This window comes from Galleria mellonella, unplaced genomic scaffold (genome assembly GCF_026898425.1).
Source record: "Galleria mellonella isolate WM207_F2 unplaced genomic scaffold, CSIRO_AGI_GalMel_v1 utg32, whole genome shotgun sequence".
NCBI lineage: Eukaryota > Metazoa > Arthropoda > Insecta > Lepidoptera > Pyralidae > Galleria > Galleria mellonella.
The window spans coordinates 5482966-5502201 of record NW_026442075.1 but is presented as its reverse complement, the minus strand read 5'-3'; the positions used below and the strand labels follow the sequence as shown (position 1 = coordinate 5502201).

The window sequence follows — 19236 nt, the reverse complement described above, 5'->3', positions numbered from 1 at the left end:
AGGAAAAACGGAATGAGATTTTGCTCGCTTAGTTTAACTCTCGATAAACTCTAAAATTCTGCTTAGGTATGTGCATACATGAATTGTTATCTAAATGCTTATATCCAACGCAATTGTTAGCGAGTATTAACTAGTGAACTCATTAGAGGCACAGTTGTTTAGATGAAATATACCTACACGGTGAGTACCTATTATGTTCATTTTAATGGTAGTAGTCCACTAACTAAAGCCTCTGATTGCTCTAGTTACTGGGACTGGAGACCAGAGCAAATTATATTTTCCTTTACGTGTATATATATATATATATATATATATATATATATATATATATATATATATATATATATATATATATATATATATATATATAATTATTCTTCAAATAATATAGTTATTATTAAATTATATAGTTAAATCACTGGATGGGACAAAATAATATTATTACGCTGTCTTATTCAAATAATAATAGATATATGGTTAAGATGTTTGTTTACATATAATATATATATTCTTTATATATATATTCTTTATTGCACAAAAACATACAGTAACAACAATAAGTTAATAACAATGTTAGCAAAGGCGGACTTATCTCTAAAAGAGATTTCTTCCAGTCAACCTAACGCAGTGGCATAGGAAGTAGTGAGTGGGCAGTAGTAGTGCAAGACAGAAATTTAAATAAATATTTACATAAATTATAAATAATTATATATATACACACATACATTCACATATATACATACATACACATACACATATATATACATATACACATACATATACACACATACATACACACGTTAAATACAACATATAAATATCAGATACAAGAGAACACAATGATGACAGTCTTCTAATCATTTTTATATTTAAATTAAATTGGAAAGATAAAATGATTTTAATCTTTTTTTGAAGGAACTGCTAGACGGGCTATTCTGAATGTTCACGGGAAGTTTATTCCACAGCTGTACAGCACGATATGCAAATGAGTTACCCATAAAATGGGTTTTACAGTTGGGAAGCTTCAGTACCCTGGACTGGTTCAGACAAAGACGTCTAGGTCTGGAAGGAGGAGGTAATAATTGGAACCGGGAACGAAGGTAGGAAGGAGAATTGGGATCATTAAGGATATTATATAGGACCGCTAGGACATGTGTCTCATGACGATGTCTAATTGGGAGCCACTTTAAACGAGTGCGGTATTCCGAGACATGATCATATTTTCGTAAGCTGAAAATAAACCTTATCGCTAAATTTTGCAACCGCTCAAGCTTATTTAGCAGCTCCTCGGTCACATCTAAGAAACAGACATCGGCATAATCCAGAATGGGAAGAAGAATAGATTGTGCAAGCATAATTTTGGTATTGAAAGGGAGAAAGTATTGGAGACGTTTGAGAGAGTGATATGAAAAGTACATCCGTCTACTAATGTCATTAATATGAGAGGTCCACGACAATGTACTATCCATAATAAGTCCTAAGTTTTTCACTTTATCAGTATAAGATATCTTAGTACCCTCGTATACCAATGGAGGAATCTGAGACCATTCCAACTTACACCTCAGCCTGCCACTACCGACAATCATAGCTTGAGATTTGGCTGGATTAACAATAAGACCAAATGATTTAGCCCAGGAGTGAATAGCCAGTAGATCATCGTTTAGAGCTGAAGTTGCCTGTGTAACCTCAGACAGCATAAAGTGACGATACAACTGCAGATCATCCGCATACAGATGGAAGGGAGAAGTAATGACTCGAGAAATATTATTAATAAAGATAGAAAATAATAAAGGGGAAAGTACACCGCCTTGAGGCACGCCAGCAGTTAATGAAGCCCAGTTCGATAAACCATCATTGGTTCTAACACACTGCTGGCGGCCGAAAAGAAAAGAAGAGAACCATTCGATAACTGGAGTGGAAACGTTGACTGCACGAAGGGTGCTAAGGAGAACATCAAAATCAACCGAATTGAAAGCATTACTGAAATCCAACAAAACAATTGCAGTCAATTTCGTGTTATCCATAGCCCGACGTATGTCCTCTGTAATATTAAGAAGCGCTCCAGTAGTGCTATGAGAGGGTCGGAAGCCCGATTGAAAGGGGCATAAAAGGTTGTTGGTGGAAAGAAATTTAAATAATTGGCTGTGAACTATAGATTCTAAAACTTTTGAAAGAATGGGAAGAATAGATATGGGACGGTACTGGGAAAAGCTAGTCGGATTAGTAGATTTAGGAAGTGGTATGACGTAAGCCTTTTTCCATTGTGATGGGAAGACATTATGCATGAGAGAAAAGTTAATTATGTGAGTGAGCGCAGGCAAAATAACATCCAACACGGGAAGGATCATATCAAGGCTCACATTATCGCTACCGATAGCTTTAGTAGATAATGAACGAATGGTTCTCTTGACAACATCTACAGTCACCAAGCTAAAAGTGAATGGAGGACAATCGGGTGGGACAAGATTAGAAAGATATGATATAGTATTTGCCTTAGTCACAGTACTGAGTGTAACAGAGGAGGACGAAAAATGATTATTTAGAGCATTTAGATCTAAACCGCTCTGACAATTTTCTGAGGACTTACCCACCCCCAGTGATTGGAGAAATTTCCAGATTTGGGTCTGAGAAAGGTTTTGAATAGTAGAATGAATGTATCGGCGTTTGGCATCCCTACACATTCTGTTACAGATGTTCCGCAGTTTTTTATACGTGTCAAAGTTTACTTGTGATCTCTCATGTTTATATCTGCTTTTGGCCCTGTCACGCTTTGCCATACTTCTCTTAATAATAGGGGTAAGCCAAGGAGCAGGAGCATGCTTGATACGTACCGGTCGGACTGGTGCATGAATGTTGTAAATTTTAAGCAACTCGCTGTTCAATATCCCCACCATGGTGTCGATACAAGAAGCCAACAACAAGGGAGACCAATCAATACTCCCCATATCCTCCCTCAAACGCTCAACATCCATATGCTGAAAATCGCGAAGTAAATGAGTCCTATTCCTGTTTTTAGGGGGACGCACTTTATAGGACAGATAAATTAAATCATGCTGTGAGAAAGGAGAACACATTTGTCCATGGGAGAATACTAAATTTGGTTGTGAAACTATGATTAAGTCAATAAGGGAAGGTCTGCTGTTGTGGAAGTAATGAGTAGGTTTAGGCATAGGCAAGACCTGGAGATCAAGGGCTGATGTTAAAGCAATAAGTTTGCCAGTCCTATGGTCATTTTTCAAAAGACATGTATTTAGATCACCCATAAGTATAACATGATCAAAAAGAGGAACCAAGTTATCTAGAGTATTTTCCAAGATATTAAAGTAATCAATCTTGTCATTAGGGCTATACAAGACACCAAGTAGGATTCTTTTGTGATGGAGAGATAGGGAGAGAAACAAATATTCCAGAGACCCAGAGAACTGCGGTTGCGATGTACACACTACTTCGGCAGAGATTTGGTTGCGTAGATAAATCCCCACACCTCCACCCCCAGACGTGATGCGATCGTTTCGAAAGAGTTTATACCCAGGTATTGTGCAGCTAGTGGAAGGAAGAGATGGTTTAAGCCAGGTCTCAGAAACTAAGATACAATCCACTAAGCCAGCACTGAAAGAGGTAAGAAGGTCATTATAATGAGCTAATATGCTTTGCGCATTTATATGTACAAGGGAAAGTTGTTTGGAATAATTGTCGAAAACAGTCCGCAATTTATCTTCAATAGGATCGCAATCAGATAAAGAGGAATTATGACTCGAAGCACTATCAAAATCATCGGAGGAATAGCAAGAAAAATAATCATCATTTATGGGCATATATAAAAATAAATTTAAATAAAAATAAAAAATAAATAAAAACTTATTATAAAAAAAAAAAAAAACAATATTTGTAAAAATAACAAAAATTAATTACTTTTGCCTTAATTGCGTAGGTTGACTTGATAGGCTAAACCCACTCTACAATGAACAATAACGAACAAAATAACAGCTATAACAATATAATATAAAACAGCTATAGCTGAAGAATAGCGGGCACCCAGTCTAAACTTAAACAATAATAGCTATTACAAATCAGTGATATACAGAAACGAAACGTTAAAGTATATTAAATATATACCATAGCCACAATTATTATAAGTAACTTTGACAGTGACATGAGAGTTCAGATTAATTTGTTTATCAATACTATAGTGACAATCAAACACTGATCACAATTATCTATCAAGTTAGGTAAATTAATATAATTTTAGAAATTGAGCAACATATTTTAAGGTACCCTAAAAAAAAAAAAAAAAAAAGAATAATAAGAGAATAGTTAAGTGTGCTCAGTAATAAACCGACAAAATAGCAAAGTATTAAAATAGAAAATACTGCAACCTGTCTAAATTATAACGCGTTCATTGGGTACTCAGCGATTAGCAGTTTCAATTCAGCCATTGAAACTATCTTCTTGCGATCTTTATTAGGCAGAAGAATAACTATAATGCCATCCGCAGACCAGCACTTCCTCACGCCGAAGTGATTACGAGCCGCAACAAATACATCTTGCCGTGCTTTTGTAAGGAACTCAGAAATAGATGTTTTGGAGCCTTTTAAAATAGTTTTAGCCCTCCATACCATGGATCGAAACCGCAGTGATGCAAACCGCACAATAATAGGACGGGCAGAATCCTTCTTAGAGCCGAGTCTGTGGCAAGATTCAATAACATCAGGACCCATACCTTTCAACTTCATTTTGTCGGTTAACACCTCCAACAGCTTCTTAGAGATGTCCTCACCAGGAATCTCTTTTACACCATGAAAAAGCAAGGTCTTTCTGCGGGAGTGGGTATCTAGACGGTCTTGCCCAAGTTGAAGCAACTCCACCTGTGATTTTAGTAATCCAAGACACTTCCATATAAATGTTTTAAATGTAGCATAGTCGGCAGATAGACCCTTCACTGTGGTACCTGACGAAGTAGAGGCCTGCTGCTGTACGCCTTTCTCAAATTCTTCCATGCGGCTGTTGAACACAGATGATAGTTCATCCATGCTTTTTTTAAGTTGTTCAGCTGTGGTATCCATTGCAAAGTAAGTGATGAAAACTTGGTGAGTGAGTTTATTATGAGTCAACCAAATGCAGATTAAATATAATCTAATACATAAAGAAATTTATATGTATATATATTTAAAAAATTTAAAAAATTAAGAGCACAAAAATTTCGGACTTAACAAATGTGCGTCTACCCACGAATAATATGTATAGATAAAAACTTTTTATTATTTGTTTTTGAGAAGTGGCTATTAGGATTATAGTTAGTAGCCATATATATTGTCAACCACTAAAAGTTATCCGATTTAGCTTCATTACATTTATCTAGTAGATAACATCCTGAACCGGCAACTTTATCTGCCATTTAAAGCAACTCGGAAACGTTCTAGCTAGAGAATGGGTATTAAACATTCTTACTTAACTTCACGGTTTTTTAGAGATGAGAATCTTAGCAAGTAAATACAGTCAAAACATTCAAGTAGCCTTGTGTAAATAAATGACTACATTTTACTACATGATCTGAATAATTAAAATCTCGTAAGGAGATAATTAAGGGAACTTAATGGTCGAGGGATGGTCAGCGGCTGTCTTTAAACATAATGAAAGACCAACTGCGGTTGCCAAGCGGCCTGCCAAGTGTAACAACAACTGGCGAAACTTCCCTTATAGAGAAGGCCTAGTATTGCATTTTTTTTATACAACTTAGAATGGCAAACAAGCTGACGGTCCACCTGATGGAAAGTGGTAACCGTCACCTATAGACATGAGCAGTACCATTGACATAACAGAGTATACTGTATCACCTATAATATCCCCCATGCGTTGCCATTCCTGAGGACTCAGTTGTTATTCCTCTGTACCCAGTAAATTCACGCCATATTGCACCCTTCAAACTGAAACACAGCCATGCAAACACAACTGTTTCACGGTTGAAACACGAATGAGACAGAGGTATCCAAGCAATCGACTTTTGTACAAAGTCTTCCTCTGGTAAAATATATGGTATCCCTACATCATTTAGTTGTTCATAACAAATATGTATGGCAACACTTTAAAAAATAAAAAAGAAAAGAAGTTACTATGTGTTTTATTTAAAAAAAATATATAAACCATTCTGCCTGCCCTGTCATATATAATACCTAAATTCAGCAGTGGATAGTTATTATTGGACGGCTGTAAAGAAAAATGCAATAAATAATGCAACGCGAAAATTTATAATCAAAATCTCTTTATTCTATAGACAATGAGTACTGTGTAAATGTAAACGTGTAAGTTCTTAATTTTTGCACCAAAAATAATTAAAAAAAAAATTATATTTACATTTAAATATAGGTGCTTTGATTTGATTTTCCATAAGGTATGCGGACGTCCAGCAGTGGACGGATAATGGCTGAAATGATGATAATGATGCGGATGTTTATTGTAAAAAGAATGAGAGTCTAGTCACAGAAATAGTTATTTAGATTATAATTAGTGATAGCTTATTATAAATTTCAAGTCGTTAGATATAATTTGATTAAGCCACTTCAATAAATATAAATAAAAACTTTAGAAATATATCAAAAAGTATTTTTATTTTTTTAATAAAAAAACAGTATCTTAATTTGCTCCGAAATAGATTGTATATAAAGAGCAATCAACATTAATCGATGAAGCAATTAAACTTCAATACATTTCTTATACTTTCACATCTTTCAAACTTTACTAATATCAAATATTAAAACATTTCTAAACACATTATTTATAAAAAAAAAGAAATTTTGTAACTTTCATATTTCATTTTTCACTAATCTGAAAGACTAAAATCGTTCCCATGTATAAGTTTATTTGTTAGATACGCATCAATCATATATGCGGTGAAGCAATGTTTATGAAAATCTCTCGTTCATAGACCCCGTTAATACATCAAGAGCGATTATGAGCTACTATAATAAAATATTACATCATTTATAGCTAGTGATACTCACAATTCTATATAGAAGAAAGCCTCTGTTTCAGTATAGTGATTGATTATTATTTCTTTCTATCTACAGGTCCACAGCGTTAGTTATAATGGGTATACCAAGTTGAAACCCAGTGATAGAATATATTAAAACTAAATTTTTCTTTGAGTAAGATACCCCAAGGAAAAAAGTTGAAATTTTAAAATAATTTTAGAACTTTATTTTAAACACTAAGTTTCGAATTAATGTATCCATTATGATGGATTAGTATATATATTTAATTATTATTCTTTACTATAAGAAATTTACGTTTATATATATATATATATATATATATATATATATATATATATATATATATATATATATATATATATATATATATATATATATATATATATATATATATATATATATATATATATATATATATATCTAAAGACATAGATGTTATGTACATCCCTTATATTTTTATAAAACGCAAATATCTACGAGTATATTTTTTATTTTATTTGGTTTACTTTATTTTCGGGTCAGCTACGTTCATCAAATCCGATGAAATAGCTTTTACGGTCTCCATTATGACTTGGACAACATAATTATTTTCTATATCTCACATTAGTTGTATTAAAAAGACATTGACAAATCAAAAATCAAATTAAATCTCTATCTCAACATGGTATAAAACAACATCGTTTCCCGCTGTCTGTGCGCATATGTCTATAGATCATTTAAACTGCGCAACAGATTTTAATACGGTATTCATAAATAGATAGTGATTTAAAAGGAAGGTTTATATGTACGTTTAATGTTGTGTTAATTTGTTAAAACACTTGTTCAAGTTGTCGGAAGAAATCAAGTCGACTGAGACCTTTTATTGAAAATGCTGAAATATAACATGAAAAAGGTACAATGGAATTGTTCTTTTTATTAGGATTACAAAGAAGTCAGTGTTGGTATTCTATAATATACAGACTTTATTAACCATTTTAATGTTAAAAAAAATATATATACAAATTATGTCGAGTTTGGAAAGCTATTTAGAGTGATACCATAGTAATATTATTAATTATTCCATAATCACATTGATTCTATATAGCACCAGTGCGAAGCTAGGGCTGGTAGCTAGTACATTATTTCAATATTTACTTTATAAGATATAAATTCTAATCTTAACAAAATAAATTTGGACGAAAGGCGATTATTAAAATAGAATATAATTTTGAAATCCAAATTAATTTTGAATTCAGAATTACTGAAGATATCATGTAACATACAGAGAGAAAGGTAAATTTAAATTGTGCAAAATGTATAATTCTGAATATTGCATATTCAAACAGAAATTTCTAAGCAATAACTTTATTGTATTCGAATGTTTATAATGATTTATTTTGTAGCGCAATATTAGTATACGACATGTAATTCATGATTTTAATTATTAATTTTTAAATCTTTTCAAATCATCCTTAAAATCAGTGTATTTTTTATGCTAGAGATTTCAAGTTTCCTTTTCTTTTGGCATTATGGACGCGAGTTTAGGCTACTTAATTAATACTAATGTCACGACAAAGAAGCTCTTTAAGGGTCTACTGCGATATATTCCACGGCTAGCTTATGCTAAGACACAGAGCTTTTAGCCAATAACAGTTCTTTTCCTTTTTTCTTTATTATGCTTTTGATGTCGAATTTTGTTCAAAATTCTCAGACTAAATTAAATTATTTTCTTTTCTTTTCATTGAGAACTTCACTTACTTCCTTTACAATGTTTTATCTTAGCTAATATTATAAATGTAAAAGTGATTTTCTTCAATTGTTACTTATTAGGGCTTACTAGAGTGTAGAATGCCTGGGCCACTTGGTGCCTGCCCATTCCTCGACCATTAAATACCCTTAGTCACCTCTTGCATTATCCACGGAAAAGGAAGGGGTGGTACATTTTATGCCGAGACTACACGGCAACGGTTCGTGCTCATTATGTAATAATGTTCACTGCATAATTATATAGCAGAAGTTATAATTATCTGGTACTTAAATAGGTTTCTGTAGATTACATTTGGATTATTAATAAAACAATATAAACTATGCAAGTTGCTCCATGTGATAATATATATATATATATATATATATATAGCGTATTACTTATCCTTTTCATCCAGTGATGTAAAAGGCAATTTAATGAACAATCATACTGTACAAAAGAAGTAAAAATCAATATAAAATCCTCTACCATAATACCAAGCCGCTTATCTAGCATCTATATGGTAATACTAGAAAAAAGTTTATCATAGAATAATTATCTTTTTTTTTTTAATGGTTGGAAATGGATTAGTAACCCCACCCGCGCTATTGGTATACACCCACAAGGCACTAGTGGAAGATGATAGGTGAGAATGAATGCAGGTTATTTGGCCCACCATGATGATTTCGACAAAAATTAAACATGATGGTTTCCAAGGGGAACCACGTGGAGGTCAACCTGAGAGGGTATATTGCCAGTAATGGGGCTATTAGACCCCGTTACTAACAATCCCTTTCTCCCCAGAATAAATATATTAGGATAGATAACTATAGAGATCGTCAACACTGTTGTTCAATCTATCAGCATTACGAGTTTGCATTTTACTAGTAGCTATTACGAATACATCGATTTTAATATTCCTGACTGTATTGCAAATTACACTTTTTGACAGTTTAAATTTCTATTGATTAAAACAATATTATTATTAATCAGATACTAGATATATGCCACATAGAATTCTAATATGGATAATCCTAAATAACATGGTATGTTTCATATAAACTGTACCATGATACCCACAGTATTTTGCGCGTCACATCACAAATTCTCTAGCGTATTCAGCTCAGTACATTTGAACTCTATATTCATAAATTCATGTAACTAATCTATCACGCACGAACGGACTATTTGATTGGTTGCTTCTTCGGATCTTCTGGACTTATATTACAATGCACCGAATGGATTTCCCCTTATGTCGTCGTTTCGTTAAACCGCAAATATAGTCCCCAATTCCCATATATACATTGGGGTCTGACATCTATTATATTCTTATGTTTCTCCTACTTTTCTATTGAATAGACATGCAATAATCAATAAATATGCCAATTGTTCTGTAAGTATATGTACACCTATCCCCCGATTTACACGGTACTTGTTTTACACGTTTTCGCTTTTACACGGTTTTCCAAATAAGTTTTTTTTTGTTTTTATCGCACTCTACTAAATGCTACTGTGTTTGAACACGTGCTCAATATGAAGAAGTTCACAAAGATCTTACAAAAAATTAGAAGCAATTGTCAATAACCGATTTTATTACCACCTCTCAGAATGTAAATATTTCTGCTTCAAACATCGAATCGGCACAAATAACTTCGAGTGATGAAAGTGAAAGAATGAGAGTAATTTTTGATAGTGATGAAGGATAATAAAACACCTTTGGTTTTATTTTTTGTTCTTCTGTTTAATGTATTATAATTAAATAAAAAAACAGTGTTTCCGTAATATATTACATATTTTAACCTGTCAATGCATTTTATTTTTATTTCTGTGTACACCTAAAATATTGAAAAAAAATCACAACTGTTAAATAGCAAAATTATGCATTTTCTGCAAGCTTTTCGATTTACACGGTTTTGACTTGAAAATATTTAATTTTCGATTTACACGTTTTTCTCAGGAACGTATCTACCGTGTAAATCGAGGGATAGGTGTATATGAATTGTATAGAATATATGAAAAAAAAATTGAAAAATATTTACGCTTAATTTAACAATGTTCTGCAATTTTATTTGCGTGATTGTAATTGACAAACAAATTAGTCTATCTCTAGTATCGAGTGTAGGTAGGTTTTATTTTTAAATCTTATTTTACTAAAATGATAAAATTGTAACTAGACAATGTTTATATATTGAAAATTTGTAAAAAAAATTATACGGAAAATTTTAATAAGAACAATAGAAGCCAAAACATTATTTTTCAGAAATTTTGTGTCCATTTGTCTTTTTATATGGTATATAATGTTCCGGTATCACCCACCTTCCTACTTCTAAAATCTATACGTACGAAGTATCGTGCACAAAGCTACCTTTACACTATATTTGTTCAAGTTCCAACTCTAATATATAGTTAACAAAGTTACATTTTTATTAGAAATAGACTTTAAGCTATTAGAGTTATTTGTAGCGTATATTGAACTATATTATATTTAGACCAGCCTACATTGATATAAAGATGCAAAATTGGTACTAAGTGACACATAAATGACGAAGGTATGACATATTATTAAGATCGATATTCTGAAGTTTCCATGAGTTGAAAAATTATGTTTTAAAAATTTAAACAATAATTATTGCCTATTGTTTAAATTAAATTTAGATTTTAATTTAACCGAAGTAATAATGAAGTAGTTTAATAAATATATAAAACATTATACCTATACAAAATAACTTAAACACATAAAGTTATTGGTGAGATAACGAACTAAGTACAAAATTAGTTTAGCAGTAGACAATCCAGTTGTATTGGTTGTTGTCACAAGTTTCTAAACAATTATTTACTATCATGTTAAACTATTTAGAACTGCATTTCTCTTTAATCAATGTACATCGAACGCTTACGACAGCTCTGTTGATCTCCCTTGGGTTCCACCCTTAGTTTGAAATTACCTTTGTTAATTGCTTTGGGTTAATTTGTTTATATTTATGTAGGGCTTTGTTTTCCCTTTATCCAACAAATATTATAAATATGTACACATAGACGTTTAGCTGTTTAGATTATTTCTTAAACAATTACATGTAAAGGATTGTACAAATTTAAATGAAGTTTGATACGTAAGTGTACCATATCCTGAATCATTAATCCTCATAAGGATAACCCCCCTTATGAAGGAGGTGTATCTTCAGCAGTGGACAGTTAATGCCTGATATGATGATGATGATGATCCTGAATTAAATACAATACATACTAGCCTAAACAATAATTTGTATCTTTATTCTATAATTACTCTATTCTGTCAACCTTTTACATCCTTAACTTATGCGTCAGTTGACTAGTCATGCAGATAAAAACGTTAAATTACTCATAAACGTTTAATAACTTTATTGCCTTCAACAAAATTAGCCTATTGTACAATATAACTATGACCCCACACTAGGCAAAGCCTGTCTCGTGGATTATGTATAAGTATACTCGTACTTCTATTATCAGAAAATCATTATATATTTCATCTTATATTCTAATTAAGATACTAGTAGATTTTGCCTGAAGCTAAGTTATTTAAGAAATACCGTAGGGAAACACGATGGGGAAACGTAGGTACAAAGTACGTGCGTATGGCCCGATTACGATCTCAGAGGAATGTTTGTTGTTGATATTGTACAACAAAAAATATAATTTGACCTCTAGACCTCTTATCATTATAGTAAAAATATACGATAAATTATAACAATATCCATTGGAACAAAGCAAGTTAATTGAATAGCTTGTAAAACCAGTCGTAAACATTCTTGCAGTGTTTCTTATATATAATATATTTACGAGTATATACAAAAAATGTGCCACAATGCTCAATCATGTTAATCTCTAAAACCACTCAACCGATTTTTATGAAGTTTTGTAAATATACTCGAAATTCAGAAGTAAAATATTTTCATCATAATAAATGGCACTATAGTCGAGATCTTCGACTCCTGCGAAGTTGGGGCGGTTCACTAGTATTATAAAAATTCCTTCAAATATGTAATTGCATAGCAAGTAAAGTGTAATGCTTGGAAATATCGGACCTTTAAAATCCAAAAGTAGCAACAGGGTTCGCTTGTCAAAGGAGTTACTTACAATATTTTCAACCAGTTATTTGACATTAAGGGGTATACTTGCAATAAAAATAAAATGTCTTATAACGGATAGTGTGGAATGTATGTGTAGGTTATGGATATTACTGGTGCTTATAATATGTTTTTCTAATTTCGAATAGATTTTTCTAAAAGTATGGATATTAGATAGGAATATTATTATCTTATCATTTGATTGTATTGAATTATAATATTATAGTTGATATTATTTTTATAGTACTATAAACATCAAGTAGCTTTTTAGTGGCAAAGAGTTCATAATCACAAAGTTAATTCCTAACAAAAATTTATACATTATATTCTAATATAGATAATTTTAGTAGAAAATATAGAAAGAAACATACAAACTTTAACAGACCTTTACTTAGAATCAATGCCTGAAATGTAGAAAAATGTCCTATCACTCTCTCTCTCTCTTTAATTTTTAAATTAAAATACAAAACAATCCCATACCTAAAGATCAAAACTTTTTGTTATTTTTTATTAATAAATTGCCAATGTAAAGTAATTTTTGGAGAGCTTTTTTGGATTGAATCATTATCATCTTGTTTTATAATAAACAAAAAATATTGTCCATGGTATATTTCATGGTAAAGGATGCATTACAGACAAGCTATTAATCTAGAATAAGCTCTACCTGTGTATCAAATTCAGTGAAGTCCATTCAGCCGTTTAAGCGTGATAGAGTTACACACATGTGATTACCTAAACATCTTACAAAATTTCTCATCCATAACACATAGTAGGATATAAAGAAACTACTATAATTCAATGAAAAAAAAAACGGAAATAGAATAACAGGACAGATAAAAATAAAGTTATCTTCACTCAAATGAAAAATAAATTGGCACTACGTCATCGCCTTATAATTTTCACCGTGATAAAAGAAAAAGTTAATGTTATTGGCACCTGTCAAGATGATGGACGATGGCCACGAGTAGGGTGAACGTTTCAAGAGGACCCCACCGGCAAACGGCAAACCTATTGGGAGAGGTCAATGTCAAACATTGAAAAAACGCGGTACGCCCCGAAAGAGTGACAAATTGCCTTTTCGGTTTGGAAAGCGTCAACATGACACCGCTGACAGCAAGAATAGTCATTATTACACTTGAAGGAATGAAAGAAAAAATAAACAATAGTTAAAAATAGTTTTGGAAAATCAACTACAAAAATAAACTTAGTTATTCGGTACTTAGGTTCGGTTTTTAATCACTGTTTTGGCCTAAAAGTAACTATACATTATAATTAAACAATGATTATTATTATCAATGATTACTATTTCGTATAAAACACAATAAACACTTATGAGATCATTTTATCTCTTACCTACATATTCAAATAAAGTTGTATGTAAAGAAAACAGAAATCTATTTACAAATTACTTTATGGACGGAACCCTCATACGAGTTTAACTCGCACTTGATCGGTTTTTATGCCTACGAGAAGATATGAGCAATATATGCACCCATAGAGACTTAAGAACTTCTGAACAAAATGTGACAGGAACGCCGTATTTGCTTAAATTTTGTTGGATGAGGAAGCGGAAGGAAAAATAGGTGTATAAATTGCTTGGATCAAAATCGATAAATTTATATATAAAATATGCATACTGATGAATATATTTTTTTATCTTGAGTTTATAAGACTGTTAAAAAAGACCGTTCTTTGTAACCCAATGGTGTTTTAATAAGAATGGCACCTGCATCCATTAACTCATTACTTCGTACTATACTATAATGATCTATTATTATTACATACTTCATGAATAGACAAATTCAACAAAATATAATAAAATATGGTGACTTCAAATATTTTACACAAAATACACAAACTTGTGCTGAATATAATGAATCAATGACTACGAAGGTCTACATATATTATATATTAAAAATTGTTGAGCAATTTCAAATAGCCAAAATAAACTAATCTCCAATTCTAAAATTAAAATATCTAAATTTATGCACATTCATCGATTTTCATGTAAAACGAATGTTTTCAGATGTAACATCCTAACAAACAAAGATACGTAACCCCATATTTGTCTATTCAGTCATAGATGAAAGCAAATACAATGAGATTTGTCTCACAAATATTTGTATTCCGCTTTCTATGGAAATAGTAGGTCAGATATGAATATTTCAAATGAAGACGAACAATGTAAGCTGTTTTTCGTTGTACTTTAAAATAAAACTTTTAAAATGACCATCGTGAAAATTTACGATAAAAATTCTACAAAATTAAGTATTTTTAAATAAATATTTTTGATGTGATTTGAAATTCAAATAACCTTTACTCACTGTAACCCGCGGTTTTGCCCGTGTCAAATAGAACAAATAGTCATTTTTGTTAATAAACATTGAAATATTCGTTTACATTGAACTAGTTGGACTGTTCAAATTTTCGTCTACAATCGCTCATTTGTGAGCCTAAGTGGAAAAAGGCCAAGGTAAATTAATTACCTGTCCAATTACCTTTACAAACTTTTACATTTAATTAAAAATTTTAGTAAGTAGTAATTTTACTGAAGGAGACTTTTATACAATAAAAGTTGTTTGCATAGCTACTTGTGTCCCAACTTTATGTCGCAAAACACTTGTGCTTGCATGGATGTGTTTCGGTTTGAAGTATGTAATACAGCAGTGAATTTACGGGGTTCTGAAGTATAATATTCCGCACTCCGATAACGCATGAAGGGTACTATGGGCTTTAAATTATATATTTTGTAGCATTTTTGGTGTTGTTCATGTCTATAGACAACAGTTAGCACTTACCATCAGGTGCCCGTTAACTTGTTTTCGTTCTAAGTACTATAAAACATATAAGATGATAGAATTGATATTAATATTACTTCACCCATTATTTGCAGGCATGTCTGCTGGTGGCGGCGGTACCAGTGGTGACACGATCGGAGGTGTCAACCTTGCCAGCGGGGGTACTGCCACCCCGAGTGAACTCACCTTCATGACAGACATCAATGCTACAGTCTCCTCAGAGAATATGGGGCAGCCATACTTCGATAACGCCACCAAACGTGACTACACGGCAGCCGTGGGACAACCAGCTTATTTGCACTGTAGAGTGAAGAACTTAGCTGATCGCGCTGTAAGTGATTTGCTACATAGTTTCCATTATTGGTCTAATATATAGTATAATAACAAATACACCAAGTCACTATATGGTCGGACATATCTTTAAGCAAATTTTCGCTTGAAGAGCATACATATGGTGTGATAATGTATTTATACTGTATTATGAGGAACTAGGTAATGAACATCTGAGGGTACGATCCAGACCACCCAGACCTAAATAGATTTAGACAATTTTGTTTTCTAAAATGGCTCGACCGAAAATCGAACCTGGGATCTCGTTAAGTAAAGCAGTGTATCTACGACCATAGGAATCATCAAAATATTGCACTTATTATAAGTCATCTTTAGAACAACCTATCACATTTTTAAGCTGTATTATTTCTCTGTAGCAGCCCCTTGCCGCATCTTTCCTCTTTTTCATGGTTCCATATCTTAACAGAATATCTCTTGGGCAATCAAACTATACCGCGAATTTGGGTAGTGAAGGCATTACAACACCCTTTTACCTGGTGATAAGCAGCTATTAAATATCGTCCCTCTCTTTATAGTAATAAGGACATTTATTAAGGTACTCGTATATCAGAAATACGTTTTATAAACTTGATTTAAGTGTAGTTTAGTACCTATTATCTAGTATAGTATTATATTATCTGTGGTACTCTTAGATTATATAGATAGAGTGTCTCCATAGAAATGCTTTGAGAAAAACGGGTCAACTTTTTCATACAATTTTCCGTGATAAATAGATATAAGTAATTCCTTTATAACTTCAATATTTATTTTGTCTTATAGTTTCTGCATCTTTTTAATGCATAAATTTTATGTATTAAATAATACATCAAGATACATTTTATGCATAAGTATATAGAATACTGATAAAAAAAACGAGTCAGCTAATTTGAAAATTTGTTGACAAAACATTGACCCGTTTTTACACTGGTACTTTCACTATAAAAGAAGCTGTCGCTAAAAGACTCTAACAACTTCATTAAATATTAATCGTGAGCACATTTTATTTTTATACCACAAAGTATACAGCCCGTCTGATGGTACATGGTCACTGTAGTCTATGGACACCTGCAACACTAGGGGTGTTACGTGTGCATTATCAACCCTGAAGAAACCTTGGTATACCCTTTTTAAAGAACCGCATACTGTAGTCTCTAGAGAAAACCTCGGTAGGAAGCTCATTCCATAGCCTGAACATTCGTGAGAGAATTATTTATTCTTACTTTTTTTTTTAATATTCATTACAAAGAAAGTTACAGTACATATCTGTCACGCCTGTCTCCCATTAGGGTAGACAGAAACAATGGAACGCCAAATGCTTCGATTCAAATAAACCTCTTTCGCTCTGTTAATATATATATATATATATATATATATATATATATATATATATATATATATATATATATATATATATATGTAGTATTATATTGTCTATACCTTTTTAAACAATATATATATCTATAAAACACAGTTCAAAAAGTATCTTTATTTAAGTAAAAAATCCAAGATTTTATATTAGGATGGGAAGCTTAAGTGACTTTACATTAAGTAATTACTTTATCGAAACGCGAACGCGTCTCGGTTTGTACCTATATATAAACTTTTCAAGAGAGCCGAGATAAAAAGCCATTAATTTTAATGAAAAATGACGCTTCTCTTCCACAAAGACATCTCTATCTATTTGATGACATGTAGGTAAGTATAATAACGATTACTGGCCAGTTTATTCGGCAATTCTCACATTTTTATAAATTGACTTATAAATATAAAACCCTTACAATTATATAATTGAAGATACATGAACAAGTTTAAAGAGTTTGGATTAATTACAAATTAGTTCTACATTCTAATGTTGTATGTTATATTTTATTACACATTTACATATTTTTATTACGTATGTTATATTTTATTACATCAAATTGAAGTATTATGAATGTAGACAATTCTATTAATTCTTTTTTATGATTTTATGATATATTTTGATATATTTTAAATTTAGGTTTAAATGCAATAAAATATTTTAATATATATATATATATATATATATATATATATATATATATATATATATATATGTATATATATATTGTAAATCTCAGTCATAGTAACATACTATATTATTATTTTATTATCATACTTACTGTATTCTTATTCAATTAGTTGAAAAATATCTACACTAAAAATAATAAAAACAGTGATTGTTAGTATTTTATTTGTAATCGAATATTCAACTATTTAATATATGTCATGTCAGAACTCGCATTGTCTAAGAACTAGATAATTTCGAATTATCGCATCTAAATATTCGGAAATTACCAAAATTAGGCTACTGGTTGTTACTACTGTAAAAATATACACTATGCTTCATTCATTTTTTAAGTGAATAATAAATAATATAAATATATAATGCAGATTAAAATATCGACAATAAACCGCATCACTGACTCCGTCGGAATTATGAATCCTGAAAAATATGTTTCGGTCATAAAATATTTATGTTCTACGCAACGGCAGAACAATACATAGACCGCACATTCGCTACCTTGCTCTGTATTTTATGAACATTTTATACTACGTAAGTAGTATATGGTCTTCAATAAAACATGTAGTTTCTGCTCATTGCTTGTTTTCTTCTTAGATAATAAATTGTGTTCTTTATTAGTAAGCAATTTTTAGTCGGAATATCTCCCACGTAGCTTGTTTTTTTTGTCTTTACCTTACACATAAATGTTATATATATATATATATATATATATATATATATATATATATATATATATATATATATATATATATATATATATATATATATATATATATATATATATATATATATACAACTTAGAATGGCAAACGAGCTGACGGTCCATCTGATGGAAAGTGGTAACCGTCGCCTATAGACATGAGCAGTACCATGGACATAACAGAGTATACTGTTTCACCCATGATACCCCCCACGCGTTGCCATTCCTAAGGACTCAGTTGTTATTCCTCTGTACCCAGTAAATTCACGCCATATCCCACCCTTCAAACCGAAACAACCATGCAAACACAGCTGCTTCACGGTTGACACAAGAATGGCATAGAGGTACCCAAGCAATCGACTTTTATACAAAGTTTCCCTCTATATACAATAACAATTGATTGATAGGGATAAAAGTAGTATATACCCTTTTATATTACTAGATTTATAAATTAAATATTATAACATTATTTAATTCATAAAAATTTTAGTAAATAATAAAAGAATATATAACAAAAAAAAATTGTTCAGAAATTAATTACCTAGTAGA

The 19236-nt window shown here is 31.4% G+C and overlaps 1 protein-coding gene across 5 annotated transcripts in view; it reads left to right on the top strand.

Annotated features, from left to right (window-relative positions):
- The window catches only part of LOC113510814 (hemicentin-2-like), a 74645-nt gene that overhangs the window by 25055 nt on the left and 30354 nt on the right, over nucleotides 1-19236 (top strand). For all 5 annotated transcript variants that reach the window (XM_052896307.1, XM_052896306.1, XM_052896304.1 and 2 more), the window contains exon 3: nucleotides 15709-15944. In XM_052896307.1, coding sequence (XP_052752267.1) covers nucleotides 15709-15944 — 236 coding nt within the window. The remainder of the gene's footprint in view (nucleotides 1-15708; nucleotides 15945-19236) is intronic.